The sequence below is a fragment of the Salarias fasciatus genome, chromosome 6 (genome assembly GCF_902148845.1).
Source record: "Salarias fasciatus chromosome 6, fSalaFa1.1, whole genome shotgun sequence".
In the NCBI taxonomy this organism is placed as follows: Eukaryota; Metazoa; Chordata; class Actinopteri; order Blenniiformes; family Blenniidae; genus Salarias; species Salarias fasciatus.
The window spans coordinates 18,093,305-18,108,641 of NC_043750.1; the positions used below are offsets into that span (position 1 = coordinate 18,093,305).

Genomic DNA, 15,337 nt, shown 5'->3' on the forward strand with positions numbered 1-15,337 from the left:
TCTATTAGTTTTAATCACTTTAAAGAGTTTTATTTCCTGTTTCCATCTGGGATTTGGCTATCTCATTCATCTCTTTGCACCTAACTGTATCCTTTTATTATCCAAAGATCAGCACTGACAGCTGTTCTGTTTGTTTGTTTCCAATAGATTTTGATGTAGAAATTGCTCTTGTTACTTTATCTAAGACACAGCTGACTGCTATAGTCAATTATTACCATACCACGTATCAACAGAGCTGATTCTGAATTGTTCGTGACGCTTTTCTTCTGTACACGATGAGAATGATCAGAAAAGGAGTTGATGTCGGAACTGAAGGAAGATTACATAACGTTACCTCACAGAGGAAAAATGAGCTACAATCGGCGACGTTGTGATCTTCAGCTGCATTCCACAGCAGCTGCCTCAAACTGAAAGAGAGAAAACGGTTTGCAGACAAACACTGACACCCACTGGGTGTTGCAAGTGTTGCTGAATAGAGTACACAGCAGCCTGTTGCTGTGATTGGTTGTGTAGTTCTGAGTTTCAGATCATTTTGCACAATATTTTCAAATGAAATGAGAAAACCTCCCTTGTGTTTTGGCTGCTCATCCACACAAGAATTACAATTATCTTGTAAATAGACAGGAGATTTATTTTTTATTAGTTTCTTGTCATTTTTACATTTTGCAACGTCAGTGGACCAGATTTGGCCTCCGGGCGGCCAGTTTTTGGCCTGCGAGCTTCATGTTTGATACATACCGGTACACTGAGTGCGTCGTGAAGACATCTTTTTAAACGTGAGTCAGACTCCACAGTTGAGATCTTCCAAAAGGCTCACTGAAATGTTGCAAAGTGAGAGAAACTGGTTCTCCCTCACAGACTGCTCATTTCCTCTCAGCCATGCCACAAAGTGTCGACTGTTTATGACCAGAGAAAAACGAGGTGAAAGGTTTCCAGCATGAGGACTTCTCTCTTCACCCTCTCGGTAAGTAGAAACGCTGTTTTCCCTCTTCTTTTTTTCACTTTAAAATCATGCCTTTATTTTGAAACTGTTGTGCAGTGTAATGAAAAGCGGCGAAACAGCACAGGCAGGGGCTGTTCCTCACTCACCTGAACTGAATCCATCAGATAATCTCGTTTCCCTGATAAATCAATCAGAAATTAGTGCGCAGACGCGCAACAGCGTCCTTAAAACGGAGCCACCGTGGCTCCATCTATCAATACGAGCGCTTCCTGAGCGCTTCTGCCTCGGAGGTTAATGATTTGCAGGTTATCTCGTACTTAGTACTTGAGCGTGGAGTTTGGAGTCTGCCCTCCCCCGATGATAAAACATAACAGGAGAAGCCCGAGCTTGCTTTGCCTTTCTTCGGTGGCCCATCGGAGCCTCTTGACCCCCCAGAACCCGGTTTGGTTCCTCTGGACGCAGACGGAGGACTCATAATGTTGCCTGTCGTTGTGCTCCTTCTCTGCGCCGCCTGCTCGGGGTCAGCCTCTGCTAAAGGTGAGTTCACTCCTCCTTCTGAACTGTTCTCACACTTTCTGTTGCTTAATGGAGGATGGATTCCTTTACCTGGGAGAGAGGAAGACTGATACTTCCAGAGTGACACAAAAAATCCACATTTTATTGTCCTGAAGTTTCAGTTTGGACGACAAGATCTAGATTCAGAGGATAATCTTTCAGCGCTGTGTCACTGTTTGAGAAAAACGTGCAGTTCTTTAGAGTTTCCAGAATGAATGCAACCCAGAAAACAGCTAAAAACATCCATTACCATTGTAGAGTGGCTTCATAAAGGACTGCTTTGGTTACAGCACTGATAAGAAGTTCAACCAATATATCACTGGAAAAATGTTCTCAGTCTGTGCTTGTGTTTTTAATTTTGTTAAATGTCTAGGTTTTCATAGACAGCGATCAAAGCTGATTTCTTATTTTATCTGTGAAGATGAGTGTTGCACTACAGAGTGAGCAGTGATGAAATCAGATACTGACACGTCAGTACGTCCTCCCTCGTGGCCTAATGTCATATCTCACAGCCAGCCTCTCCGTACTGGAGCAGAGGAGAGATTAGGATCTTCTCTCAGCTGAAACACGCCCAGGTAGACAGCCTCTGATTGAATCACTTCACCTGAGTTTCTCCCATCCTCGTCTGAGAGCGGCAAAAGACAGAATCTGTGATCTTTCACTTGATCATGCCGTAAAGAAAGTCAAAGCATCAAAAGCCGGACACTCAATCCCGGTCGCTCTGTGGTTTGATCACCAGCTGCGTCTCCTGTGTTTCTTCAGGTGCTGCTGCCGGACCCCGACTGAACAACAACCAGCTGTACAAATTCAGCTACACCACCGAGGTCCTGCTGGACAAACCCAGCGGGTCAAAAGAGGGCAGTGCTGGCTACAGGATCTCCAGCGACGTCCACGCCAACCTGGTCTGGAGAGATCCGGGCAACAAGGACGACCAGCTGATTCAGCTGGCGGTATGTGAGAAAATACAGATTTCCACATATTACATTCATGAGGAGACTTAAAGGACTTTTATTACAAGTTGCAGTTCCTGAGGCTAACGGATCTCTCTTCAACAGGTTTCAAACGTGAGGATTGAGCCCGTGTCTGACAGACCGGAGAAGAAGAATGTCCTGCATGGAGCCACAACAGAAAGCATTTTGGGGAAAAACAACCTGGATGCCCTGACTAAACCTTTCTTCCTGCATCTGAAAAGTGGAAAGGTAGGACCTGAGCACGTCTCTTCATTCTCCTCTTCTTTATTTTGAATTAAAGAAGTTTTATGAATTACAGGGGAAAGAAAAATACATTTTTCTCCATCAATTAAAACCAGTTCACGGCGTTATGCTGCATAACTCATTCCATTCATGTAGCGTTCGCAAGTTTTACTTCTGGTGTTGCATTTATTTTCTTGAGCGAAAAGGTCATTGAGGTTACTGTGAATGTGCCGGAGTGGTGATGCTGGCAGGGGAAATACCAGCGAGATGTGTGAGAGTACAAAGGTCAGCACGTTCTGTGGGGCAATGAATGAATGAATGGATGAGATTAATGTAGATAAACTGCTTGCCTCATTAAGGCTGCTCTGACAGTTTGGTGTTTCTGCAGTAGTATACAGCTTGCACTCAAAGTCTCATTTATAAACATTGCTCGGCGTTTGTGATTAAATTGCTCACAAGCGCCCAAGGGAAAGTTTTGACATGTGACTTTATAGGTGGATCATCGATTATTTGGGAATCCTTTAAAGTAGATAAGTGCATTTGCCAGGTGGTTAAAAACTGAACTTAAAAACTTTTCCAGTTGACAATAAATGACATTTCTTACACCTTTGTTTAGAAAATAACCCCTGCACACATCCAGGTCCATTCAGTTTTTCACAACTAGTAATGACTTATTTTGTCATCGCTCCTTATACATTATATCATATACAATCATGTTTATTTGCTTATTGCATTTCTTATTGCCCTTAATTGGACATTAACTACCCTGTTTGCAACCTTGAGAGGGATTGTCTTTAAGAAAGCAGCCCTTTTATTTCTCATTGCCAGCGTGGCGTGCGGTCAGAGTTCAGAGGGTTTTTTTATACTTTATGTTTTACAACACAACAAAGTAGATATAGATCAATCACATGGCTTCCTCTAAATAATACGGTGTAATTTAAAAACTACCTGCGATTGCTGCACTATCGACTAGCTGGTAAAAGCCACTGATTAGAGCTCACATTGATAAACGTTTGAGCTTAAGTTCATATCATGTTCATGTTCAGATTTTGGAGAGTCACAAGCGGGATAGTGCCTTCTCTGTTGTTGTTGGATTATTTATACCGATGGCAGGCCGTGGCAGGAAAAATACACAGACTCGCAGTGGACAGTCTATTTACGGTGGTCCTATCTGATATTGTGGTTGGGTGCCACAAATAACTTACATACTGTATTGGAGACACTGTGGGGTGATGTAATAGACCACTTTCCAGACTCCCGACTGAGACACGGAGCCGCCGTGGAGCCGAGCTGCTTCTGGTGCGATGGTATATTTCGCAGGACCGGTCCAGACCAAGCTGACATTTGAACTTTGGATCCATCAGTTATTATGACCCAAAAGCAAATAAAACATGATAAGAGTGAAACAGTTTGACATGTCAGTCAAGGACTATTCATGCAGCTCAGCGTGTAAACGGAGAATGTAATGAAGTCAATTTACTATAAAGTCCATCTGATACCGCGCCTCAGCTCAGACTGCAGTATATTTCAGCTTACCATGTATGTCAGTCGATAAGTTGAGGTAATTTTAAAACAGACGTGGCGGGTTTCTTTCTCAGCTTTTTTTTTTTTTTTTTTAATTCAGGGAAGCTTTTATTTACATTGGTTGTGTTTCTATTAAACGATATACCATAAAAACCATTCAGAATATAAATATGTAGTCTCAGTCACACTCGGTTACAGTATATCTGCGGGGGATTTACACTTTGGGAAATTTAATGCGCTAATGCCAAAGAAGTCTAGGTTTGTTTTTGACCTGCACTTAATAGAATAACATTTATTTCTGCGTCCATCTTAAATAGTCCTGATGTCATGACGATACACACATGTTCATGCAGGCCAAACTGACGCCTTGATAACCTGTTTGACCTGCTGCTCCAAAGGTTGTTTTGTCAATTGCTGCTTTATCTGTCCCTCAAAACCTTGAGAAACACTTTTACAGCAAAAAAAAAAAAAAAAGAGCTTGAACATGTTTTGTTTTCCCCAATTCCTTCGTAGACGAAAGCGATTTATTCCTACTGGGCCGAACCGGCAACCATTAAGAATCTGAAGAGAGGCCTGGCCAGCCTGCTGCAGCTGCAGCTCAACACTGGAAAGGTTATAGAGGTACGTTAAATGTTGTGATCTCAGAGTGTGTGATCAGTCACAGCTACCTCTCAACACACACACTCAGACACCACTGTGATGAAGAAGGTTTTATTGCCCTTGGACTCTTCAGCACATGAACAGGTTGACTTAGGGATTGAACTACTGCTGTGCGCTAACCGAACACAAACTTGGCTTTGCGCAGAACGATGTGTCTGGAAGGTGCACGGTGGAATACAAAGCAGTAAAAGGTCAAGTAACCAGAACCAAAATCCTGGAGACATGTCAGACGGCAGAGCCTGGATTCACCACACACAGCAAGGTAAATCCAAAAACTCATGAATGCTTGTTAGTGGCTTCCACGTTTACGTGCGAATCGATCCCCAGGTCCTGGGTGTGAGCAGGGAGTCCAGCTCCGTTACGGTGTTCACGCTCGACGATGGTTTCATCCGCTCGGCCGTGGCTGAAGAGTCACACTCGGTGGCCGTTAACACTCGGAGCTCCACAGCTGCTAAAGTCGTGTCCAGGTGAAAACCCAAACTCGCATTCGACTGGTTGCTTCATACGTCATGGTGGCACGTCTTAAACCTGTGCGCTCGTCTTCTCCTTTCAGGCAAACCCTCACGTTGTTGGGGAAAGAGTCCGGGCCGGCGGAGGCTGCGGGGAAAGACGTCTCCGCGGTTGTCAAATCAATTGATGCCAAACTGGCAGCTGTTGGTATCGCAGCTGAGAAGGTCAAATCCGAGTGCAAAGGCTGTCCATCAGTGAGTACCTGCTACTCATGCATGCATTTCATACATGATAATTCATCGGCAGCTGTTTTTGCACATTATTGTTTACGTTTAGCATTTTACAGTTTGCCTTAAACACAATGTAAGTTATTCTTTGTCAGGTGGAAATTTATATTATGAGTTTCATAATGTAGGTTACTGGAAAAGTTGCAGTATGGTCCCACAGCTGTAGCACTGTCGTCTCTTTGTCTTGTCTTGTGTTGTTTTTAGGTGTGTGGTATAAAATGGGAAGACTCACTCACTGTAAACTGAATTTACCTAAGGGTACAATAAATATTTTGAATCTTGAATCAGTATCACAGTATAACCTGATGTATCAAATCACAATTCTCTGTCATATGTATTTTTTTACCGTGCATTTCATGGCAGACTCTTTCCAGCACGCCGTACCTTATATGAACTCTTACAAATTATTACATCATGCACGTTGCTCTTCAAATGCTTTATGACCTCCTTCCAAGTTGAGTTGTACAAGTCCTTATTAAAGCTCAACTCTCGATAGCACGGCATTCGTAAACAGATCCTGTGTATTTCTGTACAGTAATTACCGACCGAAGATGATCTGCCGTCTAATCTTTTCTCCCCTGTTCTCCCTCTTAGCTTTTTGAACATTGGCAGGCGGAGCAGAAGCAGCTGGAGCCAACGAGCCTATCCAAGGCGACGGCTCCTCGCAGCTTCCTGGCGCTCATCCAGAGCATTAGGAAGGCGTCCAAGGATGAGATCCTCAAAGTGTTGAAGAGTGCAAGCAAGACATCTCTGTAAATAAGATCAGACTTTCTTCTTTTTTTTTTTTTTTTTACATTGACCTATTGATGATTTGTTGAATTTTTTATTGTGTAATCTTGAGGTGTTTGACCTGCTTCTGCTGGTTTCAGACCTCAGGTGGTGGATGCTGTGACTTCCTCCCAGACGCCTGCGTCTCTGGATGCCATGCTTCAGTTTCTTAACTTCACCGATGCCAAAGGTTTGGTCCTGCAGGAGAGATTTCTCTATGCGTGTGGCTTTGCCTCTCATCCCAGTGAGCGAGTGCTTCAGGCTCTGCTGGTGAGTACAGAGTTCCTGCACCTTCAAATGGAGTTTAAATGAGTTTGAGTGTCTTTTTGCTTTTTGAGTGCCACGTCATTGTTGAATCAGTTTTAAAGAAAACGACTTTGCGCTCTGCATTCTCTTTCAGCATTGACCTTTTGACTCACTGATGAAAGGTGTTTTGATTTCAGGATATTTATAAAGGAAAGATCGGCAGCACTGACATCAAGGAATCCGTGGTGATCATTATGGGGGCTCTGGTACATAAACTGTGTCTGAAAGGAGAGTGCGACTTACCGGTGAGTTTCCAGGACAATGATGTGAGATGGAAGTGGAAAAGGTACTAATGTTTTGTATTACTTACATTCAAACAACAGAGAAAAGTAACAAAGTGCAAAATCTTTATTTGCTTCCTGTGGATATAAACAACCTGCTGTAGTTAAATAATGAACAGTGCTTATAAAAGTAAGAAATTGTGTATGGAGATGGTTTGAAATAAAAACCCCCTCCTGCTGTGTGTTCCTGCCTCAGACCGTGGTGCAGGTGAAGAAGATGATTCTCGAGGGTCCCGACAGCACAAAAGTGGAGTCGGAGGTTCAGATGTACCTCCTGGCTCTGAAGAACTCTCTTCTCCCCGAGGCCATTCCCATTTTCACCAAATATGCAGAGTCGGAGGTGGGAGCTTACAGCACCATCGCCCTCACTGCCCTGCAGAGATACGACGTCGGCCTCATGACCAGCGAGGTGAGACACGCCGGCACGGACTTCCTGTTTCCTGATAGTTACCTAAATGTCGAAGCGGGTCGACTGACATAAAGCATCGCTGATGTTTTCAGGTGAAACGGACAGTGAACAGGGTTTACCACCAGAATCTGCGAATCTATGAGAAGAACGTGAGAGCTGCTGCGGCCGACGTCATCCTCAGCAGCAACCCCTCCTACATGGAGGTGAAGAACCTGCTGCTGTCCATCGGACACCTGCCCCACGAGATGAACAAGTACATGCTGTCCAAGATCCAGGATATCATTCGCTTCAATACGCCCGCCAGGTGCGTCAACGTGGAAACGCCAGACAGTGCAGTCAAGTCTCCAATCTTTAGGTTGATCAAGTATATTTAAACCTCGTGTGATTTACTTTTTCCAGCAAAGTAATGCAGCAAGCTATGAAAGACATGATTTCCCACAACTATGACCGTTTTGCAAAAGTTGGGTCTTCATCTGCATTTTCAGGATTTATGGCACGTAAGTACAAAAAAAAAAATCCATAATATTCAGAGCAATCGGGTTATTAATATAAATGTAATTTGTATTTCATGCCAGTGATTTCATGCCTCTCTGTATTCTCTGTCCAGAATCGGCTGACATGACGTCCACATACAGTCTGGACATCCTGTACTCAGGCTCTGGGATCCTGAGAAGAAGCAACATGAATATTTATGGTGCCAGTAAAGGATCAGTGCTCCACGGACTCCAGGTAAACAGGACATTAACGACTATTTGTAAAGTTACATAAGCTTCCCTGTAGCTGTCGTGAAACGAAAACTGAATGTGGATTGTCCTGTGGGATTTCAGGTGGCAATCGAGGCCCAGGGACTGGAGTCCCTCATCGCAGCCACGCCCGATGAAGGAGAGGAAGACCTGGAGTCCTTTGCTGGCATGTCAGCGCTGCTGTTTGACGTCCAGCTGCGACCTGTCACCTTCTTCAAGGGTTACAGTGATCTTATGTCCAAAATGTTCTCCATGACTGGAGAGCCCATGAATGTGGTGAAGGGCCTCATCCTGCTGTCTGATCACTCCGAGGTACGCAGACACACCAGCAGTTCGTCCAGACATGATACTACTCAGCATTCCCTTCACCATCCATTCGAGTTCTTGGGCCTATAACCATTTATTTTCTTTAAAACACAGTTTAATAGTTCAGGGTTACTTCAGGAAAACAGCATAGATTATAAAAACAGCTTCAACAAACACAAATGCGTATTTAATAGATAAGAAGTGGTGAGCCTGGTTGTTGTTCCATTAAGACTATTTATTAAAAACGGGTTTGTTTTTTGCAGTAATAAGGGACAAACACATAAGAATGAACATTTTTATCTCTGACAGCAGCTCCCTCTACACCACACCGATCATTTGAAAATAATCATAAAACATTTACAACGTAGTAGTCAGATCAGAAGACGTCATGTGAGTCATGATGGCTGCCACGTGCGCTCTGTATTTGGTCAGACATGCAAACAGTGAGCGTGCACACACACACACACAGATAGTCAGTGATCACATTCAATGCCTTTATTTGTTGACCAGAATAGGGTGAATGTCAGCACTGTCTAAAAGTGTGAAGCTGATACAAGGATCTCGTATTTTTAAGTACTTACACTCTAGATACTTTTAAAGAAATGGTCTTTAGGATATGTTAGGAGTGATATCCCTTTGATGCATTCTCTATTTTGAAAGAAGTATATTTTTTTGTGTGATAAAAATCATTGTTATTTTGTGTCTGCTGATCCTGTGCAGGTGATCCAGCTGCAGTCTGGTCTGAGGGCGAGCGTCGAGTTTCAGGGAGGACTTGCCATCGACATTTCGGGAGGAATGGAGATCAGTTTGTGGTACAGGGAGTCCAAGACCAGCGTCAACAACAGGTTTGTTTCATGAATATCAGTCAGGGCGTCTCTTTACATCATGTTATGCGGGGCGTATGTGGGTCACAGGTTAAGTACAGTCACGGAACATGGTAAATTATCTGTGGTAGTGTGCAGAGTACTCTAGGTAAAGTGTGATGCAACACACTCCCAGTGCACAGAAAGCCCTCAGTAAAAACAATCACTGTGAAAATTTACATAATTCAGCCATGTTTCTCCATTACAAATAGATCACTGCTGATGTTGGGTTGACATGAACTTTAGAGGGTCTATAAGCGTCGTCTGATTCATTTGTTCCAGCGGCCGTCTGGACCGGGTCCAGCATTGTGCCTCACACCTTTCTCATTTGTCTGTTTGTGTGGAGGTGACATCAGACCCGTCTGGCGCTCTATTTTAAAATCCTGCAGTTGATGGTCAACAGTAGCGGCTGAAAAGAGAGCACATCATCACTCCGGTGTCGGTTTGCTGTCGGCATCCGGTGATGAAATGGGGTTTAAAGAGTAATGTCACAGATTTTTAACATTGAAATGCAGTTTGAGTTCAGTCCAAATATCATTTTCTCATATCTGAAGCAATAACGTTAAGCCATTTAATGTGACAAGTGCGTATGATTTAATGAAGTAAGTGCAGCACTGTCTAATAGATGTGAAACATTGTTAAAAATATAGAATAAAGTACAATGTAAGATGTTTTATTTAACCTGGATTTTGGTTGTCCCTGACCGGCCTGCTGAAGGTTAAAACATTTTAAGAGTCAAATCAAAGATAGTGTACGTCATACTTGCAAAATAACAGCTTTTATTTGATGTTGAAAGTGTCTGGTTTTTTTTTTATATATATATATATATATATATATATATTTGCAAATTTGATGGTTGCAGGAACCTTGACCAGTAGAACTAATTTAGATGGATAGAGCATAGTGCCAAAGGATTCTATCCTAAGTTGACATTAAAAGACAAAACATACAGAAAATCAAGACTGAAGCACAATAGGAATAAATATTTTTGAAAACAAGCTACTTTTCATTGAGTCATATTGAGCTGTTTGACCTGCACCAGGAGTCTTAATATCCCCATGTGGCCCATCTGGATAATTACTTTCCCACCCTCTGTAACACATATAACACCTCAGATTTAAATAAGCTATATTTCCCACTGCATGTGTCAAATACATAAAGCAGCAAATGCAACATCGCACTGGACCAGAAGTGCAGAAAGCAATGATAAATATGGAAAAATATAAAGTAGTAGACTTCATTCTAACTAATATGTTGCTACAGATACATACAGGCGATGACGGTGTCTATGAACAGTTAGAATAATCCTCTTAATAATAGTCTTATTCAGTGTTTAATTCCCTTCTCGAACAGTATCTTACTTCGTCTCAATATGGCTTCCTTTCCTGAATAAATGTCCAAAAATGTAAAATCACAAGTGTTGTACCTAAATTCCAAGTCATTAGTGGCCCTCAGCGGGGCAGTTTCTGCATCGGTGACGTTACATGATGAAAAGTTACAACACAGTGATCCAGCATTAATGCCCAGAAATGTGAGAAACAGTCTGGCTGCAGCAGGTGTGAAAGCCGTTGGATTTCTGTTTTTTTAAATGATCCTCCAGTCTCAAGACCTCCATCGGGGGTCACAACTTGAGGATTATTTGTGTGCGGGGGGAATGGCAGAGGCAGGTGAATGGATCAGCATAGTTGTACCTCGTCCACTCTGATAATAGACAGGCGGTCTATCTATAGCAGCAGAACAAACCACACTGGCATCTCTGCCAAGGCATGTCTGCATGGGCAGCGCTGCACCGGCTGGCTGGCACTCACTTTTGATTTGAAACTTAAGGGAAGTTGTTACACTCTGATGAGCTCCACTTGCCGGCGTCTCGGCTTTACTTCGCTTCGGAGACGCTGGACGAACCGCTCCGCATCAACGCATATTCAAATGAGTAAAAAGTGCCATGTAGACCCACTTGTCTACTTCAGAAATACATCTTCAACAAAATGCTACAGCAGTGTGGTCATGAAACCAAGGCTTAGAGGGAAGATCAGTTCAATATATCAGGTCACACTCTTATGCTACTTCAAAAATAAGTAATTGCACCATTAGCAAAACAATCACACTAATCTGAAATAAGTGATCTGGTGATAGAACATGGACAGCCATACATGTATTTGTAACAATTTTAAGTGGCATATGAAGAATCTAATATATATAATTCAAGTGAACTGCACAGGAGTGAAAAAACCCATGTCCAAAACAATGAAAGTAAAATGGAAAAAAAAGAGAGAATTCTGCCATTAATTGCAATTAAAAAGATTTTTCCTTTCACTGCACCATACAATTAATTGCAATTAACGTGATTAACACTGACAACCTCAGTTTTTGTCCACAAGGCCTGACAGAGGATGAGTCTGAGAAATCGAAGAAATTGTGTAGTTTCTTAAGATTTCTTGTGCATATTTTACACACAGGAACCAGTGCCTCACATTAAAGAGGATTTTGGAAACTCAGAAGTAACTAATCAGGGAGAATAATTTTCCTATCATATTAAATGCTCCTTTTTTCCTGGACAACATTTTCAAACTTGAAGCTACAGATGCAGTCGTAGCATTGAAATCCAGCCAGGCAGTTTACGCAGTAGGATCTCACCTGGTTAAAGAAAACAGAGAAAACACACCAAGGCTGCAAGAACTCAAGATGAATTTCCAACAAACTGAATGGTCAGTTCAGGAATAGAGTGCAACAAATCAGGAACAGAGAAGCTCTCAGTTCAAGGCAAAACACATTATTCCCTGTCGGCCTCAGTCTTAGTCACTAAATGTCCTCAGAGGCAGCCATTAAATTTAAAAACATCCCATGAAGTACTGGGTTTACAGCAGTGTGGTGGAACCAGCTAGCAGAGCACAGCTGTGGGGACTTTTTCACTCTGGACTGGTGAGTTAGCAGAAGCAGCGCGAGCTGCCACATCCAGCAGCTGCCAGCTGCTGCGGGTCGCTGTGACTCTGGGATTTCATGCTACTGGATGCGTTTGAACTCTGACACCCCCAGGACAATTTCACCAGCAAGTGTCTCTTGTTTGACTTCCTCCACACGGCAAATGTCTCCCAGTGGAGTAATACAAGCACGCATTTACTTATGCCCAAGTCATAATGGACCGTGACTGGAAGAGGCTGATGTTGTGAAGGATCCCCAACGGATTTTCTTTCTTTTTTTTTTTTTCTTTTTTTTTAACAATTGATGCTTTCATTCACCTGAATTTCATGCTTCTGCTGAGCTTTGAGACTCAAACTGGTGCTTCGTGCGTGTGTGTGTGTTCTCAGGGGAGCTTTAGTGGTGAGCGGTAACGTTACCGTGGACATGGACTTTTTGAAAGCAGGCTTGGAGGTCAGCTTCGAAACAGAGTCGTCCCTGGATTTCATCACCACCGTCCAGTTCTCCGAATACCCCTTCCTAGTGTGCATGCAGATGGACAAAACCACCTTCCCTGTCAGGTATTATTTAAACTCGTCTCATAAAATCAAACTGTGGTCTAATTCAGCTTGAGCAAAATCTCACTTTCACCTGTTTCTCTCTTCTTTCAGTGAACGTCTGACCAAATACGAGAGCCTGTCGTCGGGAAAGAGCGTCGTGTCTCGTAAGGGTAGAAAGTTCCTGATCCCCGGCTCCGAGTTCCCGCTCCATCAGGAGAACTCAAACATGTGCAAAAGGGTTTTCGACTCCAGCTGGTAGAGAAAACACGGCAAACTACCCTAGAGGGGTCACTGCAACCAGGGACAGATACCAACTCCTCACCTGCGCAGAAGCAGGTCTGCAATACTCAACCACTGAAAGGCCCCCAAAAACATGTGGTGGAAGATTTCTAGTTTTCTTTTTTTGTTTTTTTCTGAACGACACATGCAATGTTTACATTCCTGAGAGTATTTAAGTCATTTCACTTCCTCAACTTTTTGCTTTAAATCAGGGATCCTTGCATTGTCTTTTTAAATGTATTTATGATGGGCACATTCAAGATGTTGTTTTTTTTCCTCTATGTGTCATACTTTGTGGGACCACTGTAAATTTTCCCTGGTACATTTACATGTAAATATCCACACTGGAAATATACTCTGAATTCACATTTTTCTCCTGAAAAGATCTGAATTCTCCGCTTCATCATTAAAGGAAATTGTGCACAAACGTTGCAGAAGTGCAAACAGTCATTGGGGGATGGACACAGGGATTTACTTCAGCATTTCACGTGTCTTTAAAAGAAGAACAACTTCAAATGACGTGTGTGTCCAGAAACTAATCCAAGTTAATTCTGTTTTTTTAGTAATTCAGCTGTTTTTGCTCTTACAAAAATGAAAAAAAAAAAATAAAGTGTGTGCGTTCATTATTACCTTGTACTTTCCTTGTACTTTTAAACTGATAATTTAAAATCAATCCATCAACACTTGAATGTAAGCTTTTGTATATGGCTGTGTTTTTTTTTTTTTTTTTTTCTAAAAATGGGTGGTAAACAACTCTGAACTTTTTGTTTCCGAGTTAAAAAAGATGTTGGCTTTGAAATTAAAATGCAATAAATGAGCCCTGTAAACTTCAGTTTTTCCACTACGAGACACACACACACACACGTTACTGTTTTGCTGTTTAAATGCAACACACACATACACACACACTTGTTGATCCAGGTGAGGCCATAAATCTTGTGTCTTCCTGTGTCGCAGCTGTGACATCAGAGCCGCTCCTGGCATTCAAACACAACAACTGGGCCTTAATGGAGATTCTTTAGGAACCGCCGAGAACAGCTGTGGGCAAACCAGTGTCTGCCAGTCTCGCTGCGTCCATGGCAACCAAGTAAACAGCGCGGCAAACTGTCAGGTTAAACTTAAGCCTCGCCGGGTGATGTTTCAGTGTCACCAGAAAGCTAATCTTGCACGCTTACAAATGCCAAATGTGCACTTCTGTTGGCATAAATCTGTTCGATTGCTGTCTTTTTTTCTGATTATCGTATTGGTGAGTTTTAGTGAGGGCGTGTCAAAGAAAGTCTTTTTCTTCTCCTTAACTGGATGGTTTACGAGCAAAAATCACTCAAAATTCGATCAGCCTGTAGTATTTGGACAATTGAAAGATACTTTCATATGCAAATATTTCTTCATTGCACTTATATATATAAAGAATTTTGAATTGTAGATCGATGTAGACGGATATCAATTTGTCACTGCACACACCTTCAGGTGAATGTTTTTGGGCAGCTGCAGGAGCCACAAGATGAATAGTAGCATCTTGTCTTACATACAGTAATTTACAGTGTTGATAATGATGATCTGTAAAATCTTTAAAGAACAAATATGTGAATATCATGAAAAAAATCTTCCTTTTTCTTCTTATTTGTTTTTATATTCAATTATTATTTCCAGATGCAGTTTGTCTATAATGCAGAAAATGTTTTCAGTCCATCGTTGTTTTTGTTTTTCGTCAGTGAAAAGCACACACCTTCCAGAAACAGTGGCGAGTCGTGCTTCTGTCACCCATAAGAAGACATTAAAGCGATTCAAACACACAGACTCATGTTCAGTCGCTTGTATTTTTGAATTTATTGCAGAGTATGTAGGCTCCTCGGTCTACATTACAACTCATTCATCATATTCCAAACTTTCAAGCCGGTAAGTGCAAACACAGCACTCACTTCTCCTTTCAAGGCATCCCTCTGCTGTCATCCCGACCTCTGGCCTTTTTCTGGGGCAGCCAACGCACACACTTCACATCATGCAGAAACAGATGAGCTGATGTCCTTTGGAGCCAACGGCGTGCTTGCAGCTGAACGCGTGCCCTCTTTTTAGTAACCATTCACTTACTGTAAGCACTTATCTCAGACCTCTCATCACACTTGACCCGATCCGTCGCGTTTCATACAAAATTCAGCACTGATTCAGTCAGTTTCCCATATTTAACCTCAAAATCAAGGTTTTTTTTTTTTTTGCTTTTCGCTTCTGAAAAACATCTTGAAGAATGTTTTAAATAACTTGTTTGTTTACAGTGCAACTTTTGGCTGAATTCCTCAATCTTTGAAAGGTAACATGTT

The 15,337-nt window shown here is 42.3% G+C and overlaps 1 protein-coding gene across 4 annotated transcripts; it reads left to right on the top strand.

The window, feature by feature from the left end:
• The first annotated feature begins 811 nt into the window (after positions 1-811).
• On the top strand, positions 812-13,614 carry LOC115390979 (microsomal triglyceride transfer protein-like). Of its 4 annotated transcripts, none has more exons than XM_030095047.1 (19): positions 812-964; positions 1,379-1,480; positions 2,261-2,448; positions 2,554-2,697; positions 4,729-4,836; positions 5,021-5,137; positions 5,203-5,342; positions 5,429-5,579; positions 6,207-6,364; positions 6,482-6,650; positions 6,824-6,931; positions 7,164-7,376; positions 7,469-7,680; positions 7,776-7,873; positions 7,984-8,105; positions 8,204-8,431; positions 9,146-9,270; positions 12,594-12,764; positions 12,855-13,614. In XM_030095047.1, the coding sequence occupies exons 2-19, from the start codon at positions 1,420-1,422 to the stop codon at positions 13,000-13,002; spliced, it is 2,661 nt and encodes an 886-aa protein (XP_029950907.1). In that variant the 5' UTR covers positions 812-964; positions 1,379-1,419; the 3' UTR covers positions 13,003-13,614. The 4 variants fall into 4 exon arrangements, with proteins under 4 accessions (XP_029950907.1, XP_029950906.1, XP_029950908.1 ...); XM_030095046.1 differs by having other exon boundaries at positions 817-964; positions 1,265-1,480; XM_030095048.1 differs by lacking the exon at positions 812-964 and having other exon boundaries at positions 974-1,484; positions 2,238-2,448.
• Positions 13,615-15,337: the final 1,723 nt, after the last annotated feature.